The sequence below is a fragment of the Sturnira hondurensis genome, unplaced genomic scaffold (assembly GCF_014824575.4).
Source record: "Sturnira hondurensis isolate 20B ecotype Veracruz unplaced genomic scaffold, ASM1482457v3 Scaffold0007036, whole genome shotgun sequence".
NCBI lineage: Eukaryota > Metazoa > Chordata > Mammalia > Chiroptera > Phyllostomidae > Sturnira > Sturnira hondurensis.
Genome location: NW_028079667.1, coordinates 6639305 through 6650052, shown reverse-complemented (window position 1 = coordinate 6650052; position 10748 = coordinate 6639305). Strand labels below are relative to the sequence as shown.

General features: G+C 44.9%; 1 protein-coding gene across 1 annotated transcript in view; it reads right to left on the bottom strand.

The window, feature by feature from the left end:
* Window positions 1-10177: 10177 nt before the first annotated feature.
* LOC118990440 (lysozyme-like protein 1) overlaps window positions 10178-10748 on the bottom strand; it is a 34823-nt gene continuing 34252 nt past the window's right edge. Inside the window, 1 exon segment of the mRNA XM_037051075.1 lies at window positions 10178-10478. Within this exon segment, the coding sequence (XP_036906970.1) occupies window positions 10178-10478 (301 nt within the window).

The window sequence follows — 10748 nt, the reverse complement described above, 5'->3', positions numbered from 1 at the left end:
CGCCGTCCCTTTTTCTCCACAGGACTTCTGCAGTCCGTGTGAATTTGTTCGTTGCATCCACAACATGAGGACCCTGCTGGACGGAGTCCCCATCAGATGTAATCAGTCAGCTGTGAAGGGCCGGGGTTGGGAGTCAGAAGACCGGCCCCGGCCACTGATTTACCAACAAGGCAGAGATACTATCTATCTGTGTCTCAGTTTCTATAATCTGTGAGAACAGAAAATAACACATCGTCTCTCCTCTTTATTGAGGCTCTAGGTTAAGTGACTCAAAGAGGGTTTCTCATGAAGGGAAGTGCATTAAGGCAGTTTCCTGGAGTCCCAGTAACAAAGGATCACAAAAACATAGCTGCTTAAAACAACAGAAATTCATTATTTCATAGTTCCAGAAGGCAAAGGTCTGAAATAAAAGTGTTGGAAAGTTGGTGTCTTTCTTTCTTAAGTGTATTTATTGGCTTGAAAGAGAGAGAGATACAGATGGACGTTGATTTTGTTGCTCCACTTACTGATGCATCCATTGGTTGCTTCTTGTTAAGTGCCCTGATCATAGATCGAACCCACAACCTTGGCATATGGGGACAACGCTCTAACCAACTGAGCTATCCAGCCAGGGCTCTAAGCCTTTCTCTAGGTTCTGGGGGCTGCTGGCAACTTTTGATGTTTCTTGGCTTGATGCAGCATAACTTGAGTCTCTGACTATTTTCACATGGCCATCTCTCAGTGTCTGATCCTCTTTTGTTCCTGATAAGGAGAGTTGCCATTAGATCTAAAGTTTTTTCCTAATTCAGCGTGATCCCACAACCACGTTCTGAGGTTGTGGTTGGACATAGCTTTAGGGGCCACAGTTCAGCTCGGTGACACAAGTTATAGTTCTTAGGTGATCTTAAGGATTTGCACTGCAGCCGTCCCACCTGGGGCACCAAGAGTTGGTGAGTATTTGGGTGAAAAATGCAAAAATACTTGCCACAGTTCTGGGGTCAGATCTGTGGTTTAATCCTTTAAACCTAAGTAGCCAGGAGCCCCCCTTCTGCCAGCATTTTGTTAGCACCTTGAGAAGTTGGCTGAAGGAAATGCTCTTTCTTCCTTCCCTCCCTCCTTCTGCCTCTTGCCCAGTGACCTAGTAGAGGAAGAAACTTGGCTCGGGTCCACCTGGCTCTAGACCTTCTTTCCCTGCAGAAGTGATTGGTGGTTCTTAGCCAGAAATTTTAGATGCCTTTTGGCCCTAAGTAAAGGACACTCTTTTATTACTGATCTGAAAGGTTCAAAGTTAAAAAAAAGGAGGCTTAAAGATTTAAAAAAGTAAAAGCAAACAATTGTAAATGACAACAGAGTAGAGAATGTATTGATTCCACTTTCTTTGCAGTACCCTGTTTTGAATGTTGATGATCGCTAGGAAGAACTTTACTTCAGAGCCTCACAGATGTTTCCCAAACTTCTCCTGCACATACAGATAATGATATTTCCAGGGCACAGTGGGATAAAGAAAGAAGGCTGCCTAGAGCCAGAGCTGAGAGGGAGGAGCAGCGACACCTCAGCACATGTGGGGTTCACTTGTGGCGGCCTCTCATTGGCGCCCTGTCATGGACAGCCATGGATCATGGGTCAGCACGATGGTGCGTTTGCCCTCGGCTTAGGTGGACAGATTTGCATATTGTGTGACTCAAGAAATAGAGATTGCCTTACCATTTCCTAATAAAACTAACTCCCTGAGAGGCAGTCCTTTCAAGATTTTTCTAGTTTTTAATCTTATAAAACAGGTCAGAAGTCAGTTAAGTGGATGGGTCTAGACCAATGAACACAAAGCATTCAGTTGATTGGGATTAAGAAGAGGAGGGGAGACTAGCTAAGGGGGTAAGAAGAGAAAGAGTTTCAGTTCAGACTGGCTGCGTACTTTGTTCAACTTATACTTTCTGAGACTTGGTTTCTCTGTTTATCAAATCCGCACCTTGCTATCTGTCCTGACTGCAATATGGTTTCTTTCTTGAGACTTAATTTAAAAAGTGAATATGAAAGTTCTTGTATAAAAGTTAGAATTATATTATTACTAGTGCATGACGTTTAAAGAGATCATTGCAGGGTCATGCAGGTTGCCTGAGTGCCTCTCTTGCTTCATTCTCATTATCAACAATTATTTTGTGCAAGATATCATTAACGGTGAGAGGTTCTTGAAGCTCCGCCAGTGTTCCTGGCATTGTATGGAGTTGTTCATTCTGCCCGGCATGGAGATGGGCAGATGTAGGGTCCAGCACATGACGCTAGAACTGTATATTCTTCTTTCCATGGTAGTGCCTGGCATAGTACCTTGTAAACGTTCAATATTTAGAATTCTAAAGTTGAAGGAATAGCAGAGATGCCCTGGCCCAGTGATCTGAAAACTTCCTGCCAGTGGAGAGGGAGGCAGGATACTTGGGTTTCTGTCCCACCTCCCGTGACTGGTATAGCTTTACCCCTGTGTAGTTTAGCTCGAATTTTTAAATTCTTTTTTTAAAAGGAGGAGGTGGAATTTTTCTTTCCACTATCTGTGCACCTTTCATGTCCCACCTTCCTTCAGAGTAAATTTCAGCCACTTTTGCTCACAGACCAGACTGGTCACTGACCACTCTTGAAAGCTGTTTACCAGGCCAGGCCAGGCAGCAGTTTTGTCTGAGCAACTACGAAAGAGAAACCACTCATCCCCATTCTCAAGTCTTGTTAGAAGGGTGGGAAGAGCAAAAAGGCAGCTTTATATACCTGGAACAAAAATAGAATTTGGGGATAATTGCTCTGCGGCCCATAGTGCGAGATATGCCACATTTTTTTATTGCATTAACTTAAACTCTCCAACTGCCTGACTGGCAAGACTTCAAACTAATCATTCATGTGAGTCTTCTTTCATCATATGGAAGGAGATGAGAACGCCAGACCTCACATGCACTAGGAGAGTCAGATCAGATTATTAGCTTTCTGACTGATAGTTGTACCTGAGAGACTCAATTCTCCTTCCAAGATGAGAGCTCGGGTGGAGGCCTCTACTTCCGCCAGGTTAAGCCAGACCCCTACCTGGTCTTTGGGGCATCCACGAGGCCTCCTTCCCCCATCAAAGATGTGTCTCTGCCATATGTTAAAACCAGCTTCTTTGGTTTTCTCGGTCTGGTTCGAGTGGGCCTTGACCATCCTCCTCCGAGACGATCCAGCTTGTCTCTCCTCAGAGGGGCTAGAGTGAGGCCATTGAACCCCGAGCTCCAAATGCAGAGGTGTAGCCATTCTTGGTGTGGGAGGGAAGGGACAGTTCCCTTTACCGTCTCTTTGATGGGGACTCCACAGCAGCAGGAAGGACTGAACACCAAATGAAGTCTCCATAACTCGTCAATGAATGGCAATATTCACTGGTATTAAAAAAACACATTGAAAAAACAGAGACAGATAATGTTGGTTGAGGAAATGTTGTGGACATTTATTCAGATATCAGCCTTGAATGTCTTAGAAATGTCCTTTTCTCTTAGAAAAATATTAATTCTTCCTAAAATTATGATCATGTATTAGGATATAGCTGGGAAATATAATAATTTAAAGAAAATTTGGAACCAGCATTCTATACAAGTCTTGTATTTTTCTATCTATATCTGAATTCTAGGTTTTACTGCTGGCTGAGGTTTCGGTATGTAATCTTTTCTGCCAAGGGGAACATCAGAAAGGAGTGAAATACATGTTGGATACTTATTGAGTGTCAGGTACTAAGTACCAAACACTTTACATTCATTTGTTTATTTAATGTTAAGAATAACACTGAGAAGTATGTATCACCATAGTTTACAGATGAGTCAACTATAGAGATTAAATACATTTTCATCACACAGTAAGTGATCAAGTCCAAGACTTGAATCTAAATCTGATTCTTAAGTTCAATGTTCATTCTGTGAACTCATGAAATTAATAAGGGAGAAGATGGAGGACTTTCTGTTTAGTGGGATTACTCTATGCAAACATGCAGGTACATGGTATTTGAATAACTGCTAAGTGACAAAATCTGGATGGTATAATAATAGGTCAGAAAAGAGGGAGAAAAAGAAAGAGGATTGAGGTGGAAAGACACAGGGAGACACAGACGCGCACATACTCCGTGTTCTTTTGAGCTCAGCCGGCCCGTGAGGGGAAGGAAAGGAAGTGAGGCTTTTGAAAGACACTTTAGAAAGCTTGTCAACCATTTTTTCCAATAGTTGTTTGTTGATAAATGTATGTAGAGGAGAAAATGTGAATGTAAACTTTGTCTGAATGTTATGTTGCACCCCCCCAAAAAAAGAAAAAAAAAGAAAGAAAAAGAAAATCTAGAATGCTTAGTATCATTTTCCTGTTTAGTCACAATGAATTCTTCATTGCAAGTACATTTTCCCTTGGAAGTAAGTAGTAAACAACACTGATTATAGAAATTAATTCTTTTACTCCTTTTCTTGCTACCTGACATCACTGCCGAACTCCTTTTTTTTTCACACCAACCCCCTACATCAACTCACGGATCAACAAGCCATGTTAAGTACTTACTCGGTACCATGTGCCACGATGGCACGAGGGATACAATTCACATTACTCAGGGCCAAATACGTACTTAACCGCTCTCCACCTAAAAGGAGACCCAAAGTCCTCTAGTTGGAGTTATGTAAATGCTCTGTTCTCAGGGGCCTCTTAGAGTGTTCTGCTTGACTTGGGAATAATTTATAATGCAGAATGCCCTTAACATCTATTTCAAGTAGATGTGAATGCATCTAGTATCAAATTAAATTTCTCTCAAGTGGTGGTTATGGAACAAAGTTGGTTTAGAGTATGCGATAGCCAAGGGGCTTTGCAAAAACTAGAGAAAGTGGGAGACCAAAATGTGGGTGATGTCTTCTGTGACAGGGAGAAGGTGGAGAGCTTCCACGAAGTCGACACCTGGGTGAAGCAGCAGACCATACACATGGCAGCTCACCCGGGAATGTTGGAAGCCATTCCTGGGCATTTCCTCTGCTCCTGGCCTCACTCTTCATATTTGGACAGCAGAGCAGTGAAATGGTGGTTGCCAGAACTTTAGGTCCTGGGAAACATTATGGTGATTCATGTTTCAAACCATCCTTCCATCTGTGCTAAAATCAGACAAACACTTCACCAAAGATGAGTTATGTAGGCTCCACATCTGCTAAGCATCTGCTAGAAAAACCTCAGGGATGGTCCCTGTTGACCTCACATCAAATATTTGAGGTAAAGAATAAAGGGAGACTATAGGAACACCTATCGATGAAGATAGAAGATGGGCATCTTATCTCATACCTGGCTCAGGTGCAGAACAACCTCGTCTGAAGAGGCAGTATAGCACACAGGATGGATGTCGGCTTCCATGCCAAATGAATCCATGCATTCGGTTCTGGTTCAGCCTCTAACCATCTGTGAGACCTTCCCAGGCCCCCAACCCTCCAGTTTCTACAGTCTCAATTTTCTTCATTTGTAGGGTGAGTTGTCAGAGAATTAGGGAAAATGTATGAAAAATGCCTGACATAGCAAGTCCTTAGTAAAAGGTACTTATTCGTAGCATTAGTGTATGCATTTTCCAAACAGTGATTTGTTGGTTGTTGCAGCCCTCTCTCTGCCTCAGGACTCTCACAAGTTCATGTACCTTAGACATTCTGACTTCCAGCTACAGAAGTGCCAACCTGGATTGTGCCAGTGAATAGATACCTGATTCCCCAGTTGCCTTTCCATGAGGAGAGGCCTGAGGTATGTTCATGGCCAATAAACTACATAATACATTACTAACCCGTAGAAGAAAACTATTTCCATGACAGAAATGGGATTAAGGTTACAACACCGAAATTTGAGAAAGTAAAAGGAAATTTTCTCTGTGCTCATATTTAGCACGGAGTGTGTCGTCTCCGCCAGCGGTCCATGGCTGGCTGGGACAGCATCACGGAGAGAGTGCAGAGAAGGCTTTGTCAGCAAGGTGCTATCAGGGGTGACTGGGCTACATCAACAGTGTGAGAAACATTGATGTGTAAATCAGAGAGAAACCATTTAACTATGAGCCTTATGTTTGCTTTATGATGCCTTTGACTTTGAAATGAGAAAGCTGACACTGTATGGGGCGCTCCCTCTAAGCGTGGGAAACCACAGGCTTCAGAGAGCTCCGGACTTCCAAATATTTGGGTTTATTTTTCCACAGACTGATTAAGTCCTAGCTCTAATTCGCATACTCACTCTGCTGCAGTTTTATTACTGACTGTGCTCTGGGCGCTCATTAAACATAATGCACACGCACATACAACATCAACAATAACAACCCAAACCGTGGCTTGTACAGTTAATAGAAACCAAATGTCCCAGTAGCTGGCAACTCCGCATATCATATGTTTTTCTTTTTCCTGCTGATTTAAGAATCTCTCTCCCTGAGCTAATTTTCTTCTCTCTTCACTTCAGGCCCCAAACGTCTATAGCCTAAAGGCCTTTTGTCAACCACACCTAAAGATTTCCGTCTCCTCCAGGGTGAACTTGCCTGCCTTGTTTCATTACTTTGCACTGCATTCTTCACAGAAGGGGACTTTGACCTTCTGAAATTCCTGCTGGAGATTAAATACCAAACCCAGCAGTCCATAGGAGAGTTAACAGTTTCAGTACACCCAGCAAGACCCTGAAGAGGGGTCAAATTATTAACTTACGGGAAAATGTGGATCGGATGGTCAAATGCAGGATGTAACTCACATTCTAATAAGCTTTAGCACTGGGGGGTCACCGAGTCCTAGGTAGGGAGCAGCAGCCCTGCTCTTGGGGAGCAGGAGGGCCCAAGGTTGAGCTTTTTCTGCAAAGCACATACGTGTGATTGATTCCTTTATGGAGCTATTAGGTGCTCCGGTCCCACTTTAGACAGCCTTGCTCCTAGCCCTCTTCTCTAATATACCTATTCGGTCTTACAGACTGACTGTCAGAACTATTATCTTTCCTCCTCCTCCTCTCTTTCGCCTTTTCACATCTCAGTTTCAGGCTTTTGAAGAAGTTTAAAATATTACGTGGCTGGTCAGTAAGATGGAAGTTAATAAGAAACCTACTGAGTACATTAGGTATATATCTCATAACTCGACTGAGTTTTGAAGTTTCCAAGCCAGAGAGTAAGGGAGCCAGGAATATAGTTGAAAATTTTGTGTCCTTCCTTCAGCAAGAAAATTTGGCGACAAATAGTTATTGTTTTGTAATTGAAGAGAGATTTTAAGTCACTAGACTTTTCGAAAAATCTGTGATCTGGTTGAGGATGTTTTGTACAATTGTCTCTTGGTAATTCAGATTTCTCCCTCGGTCCTTCTTTCTGTGCCTGCCCCTCAGTTGTCATTGGAATTACCCGCTGATGCAAGTTGGGAAGGGTCCCCGAGAGAAGGGGAGGGAAAATATGACTCTGCCTTCTTCCTATTTTGGAATCTGTCAGCATTACCATGGGAATAGAAGACTAGAATTCTGGGTAGAATGTGTTTCGGGTTTTGTATTTAGGTAGCAGAGTGTGATGGTCAAGACCAGTCTAGAAAAATGTAGACTTGAATTACTGTAACTAATTAACTGACCTTGTATAACCTTGGGCAAATTCATTAGACTCTCATCTGCAAAATGTGGAAAATATTAATTTCATACAGTTTTTAAGGAATTCAGTCAGTGAATGTATGAAAAGTCTTTAGCGATGTCCTCAACCTAGATGAACATTTGCTGCATATTAGTACCATTATTCTCTGCAGTGACCCATGAAATTCACTGCATCCAGAACTCTGGTGGCTCAGCTGGCCACCGTTTCCTGTGCTCCAGACGTTACCTTCAGCATGGTGAAATACTTTTAAGAATTTCTTTCTTGAGGGGTGGGGTGGATATCTTCCCTTTTCTTTGTTCAGAGGCAGCAGGTTATTGTGTGGGTGCCTCAGCTGGTGTGTGCAATCCATAGTTCTCTGCCATTAGAGACAGCACAACTTCAGTAGGAGGATGAAAGCAGTTTCAGACCAAATGGACAGATTCATTTGTAAACAACTCATTTATAACTAATTACCAATGTCCAGGAATTTCGGGAACTCGGTTGCTTTTTCAGGGTGCATTTGGCACGTCTCACAGGAAAAACACAAAAGAGAAGGTTTTGAAAATTTCTGCAGTTTCTGAGCTGTACCAACTAAGCATTTCAGATTGTCCTAAATTCTTGTAGAACCTACTGTGGGAGCATTTGAAATATCCAGAATGAGGTAGTGTTCACCAGATTTTTTCCCCTAATTTGGCCATTTTGGTCCAATCACTGTTGCTGTCTTTATGTTCAGGTTTCTCCTAGGTCCCGAGAATAGGTTTTTAATCAGCCGCACATGAGAAAGTAGCTATGAATTGTTGCAAGACTGCTTAGCTAACCTGACGGTGGTCACCTATTTCACTAGGATGGGGCTGTTCCAGAACTTCCTCAAAATTTGGTTTCAAAAGACCCTCTGAAAGTACTGGGAGGTGGGAGTAAAAGACTTACAATTCTGTTCCCAGAAACTCTGGAGTCAGCCCACTTTGTGTCCTGGCTTCAGCCTAATCAGAGCCAGGAGGTCAGGGATTGCAGTGCCCTCTCCCCATGCTGTGCAGCCCACTGAAGTCTTCCTCCTAACAATGGCTCGGGGAGGCTGCCTGGGCTAACTCACACTAATACCAGCAAAAACATACTGAGCATTTGCTGGGGGCTAGGTTTTATGCCAGGCACTTCAGTGCTCATCTCAGCCCTGTGAGGTAACACTCACTCTTCTACCATTTGAAGGGCAAACAGAGGATAAGAGGGGCTAAGTTACTCACCACGTGGCAGAGACGGGGTTTGAACTGAGGCAGATCGTGCCTTTGACCAGCACACAGGACGCACGCAGGCCCTAGAGAGCGGGGCCCTCAGTAAGACTGGCACCAAACCCCCAATTTCTCATCCCATGGCTGGTCCTCTTCCTGATACATGGTGCTGAAGGCACTTTATATTGCAGCTTATTAAACTTTAAGCAGCTTAGGAAACCACTCAACTTTGCTTCTGTGCAGCTGGGAGCGATCAGCTTGGTAAGCGCCTGCTCGCCAGCCAGCCAGCGCACCTAACCAGGGGGGCAGCACAAGCTCCTCTGGGAGCATCTTAACTCTTGCTGCCCATTGGGGGTTCAAGGCGGCTTTAGATAAATGACGAGGCCCATTGCCAATGAAGTAAGTAAGAGCCCATGGGGGTGGAGCCAGGAACAAGTATTTTCTAAAAGCTCCCAGGTGAGCCCCATGGCCTTCACGGCTGGAAACTTCTCACCTAAGTCATGAAGGCGTGAGTTCTGAAGGCAGCAGGATGGAAAGTCAGCCCCCTCCCCCCACCTCACCCCCTGTGGGGCCTCTTTAAATCTCTTGCTTAGGGCTCCTTCCTGGCCCTGGCTGCACATTAGAATCGATGGGGAAGTTAGAAACCCCCCATGTTGGGCACCAACCCTCAGGGAACATGACTTAACACAAGTGAGCCAGGCCTGGGCACCAGCATTTTTAAAGGTCTCCCAATGATGCTTCTGTGAAGCCAGAGTCGAGAACCCCAGGGCTCGCCCAGCCCCCAAGCCAGTGGATGGGACCACGGAACCCAGGCTGGTCTTGCCCTGGGCGCTTCTTCTCAAATGTGCGTCACTTGATCTGTGTTCAAAGGGCCTCCCAGGGCTGCTTTTTTTCTGTGGATGGCCCCGTGTTCGCCTCCGCTGCGAGTCCCGGAGGAGCTCCGAGTCCACAGACAGATCCCACTTCCTAAAAGATTCTCATCTTATCAGCAATCTCCTCTCTGCCTGCACAGAGCAGCTCTGTTGTATGAAGTCTCTCTCTCTCTCTTTTTTAATTCTAGGTTTCTCGCAGTCACTAAAATATCTTGGAGGCAGAAGCTGGCTTTGATAAACTGTCAGCAGAGTTGAAAACTGTAATTTCTAAAAAAAAAATTCTAAACCCTCCCTTTTCTGGTCTGTCCTTCTCTCCCACTGGCAGACTTGGGGACTGCGGATTCGCTCAGAGCGCTTTTCTGGCCTCGGGCCCGGCCGCCCTCCCCTCCTCCCGCCCCACAAATTAATGGAGTGCTGCTGAGAGACCCGGGTGCCTCTCCTTGGCCTCTCTGCCATCACAGCCTGGCAGCTTCAAAGCTCTCACCATCCCGTTTCCGGCTTCCCCTGAGCTGTGTGGCCCGACTCCGCGGCACAGGTCAAAAGTGCAGCCGTGGCGCTGCGGGCAGGAGCTCGGTGGCAATGACCAGAGCCGCACAGCGCACCGCCTCCACCCCTCCCCCAAACCAATCCTTCCTCGGAAAGATAAGGCTTCTTCTCAGTTCCCGCATCCCCTTCTTCTGCTTCCCGTTTCCTTTTATCCAGACTAAGGCGGCCCTTTGTGAAGGGGGGATGTAGGGGTTTGCACAAATATTTAATCTTTTCCGACCTGCCCTCTCTGCCCTGCCTGTCAGTTCCCGGGTTGAAACCGCTCTGTTTGCTTTAGCTAGTAACAGGATACTGTTTTGAAAAGTGATGCAGAAGTCAGATTACTTATGAATCTGGGCTTTATTTTGCATGAATGCTTTTCAAGGCAACTATAGATTTATTTTTTCTTGCTCGCGAAGAATTATGTTGCCAGTGGGGGTGTGGTGGCCGTTACCAGGGAAAGCCGGGAGACTGCTTTTACTTTTTACCATAGGCTGGGAGTCTCTGCAGCCAAGACGTCGTAGAAAAACAAACTCAGCCACAGACTCATTAGCAGTTTCTTTCAGACGAGATCTTCCCCTT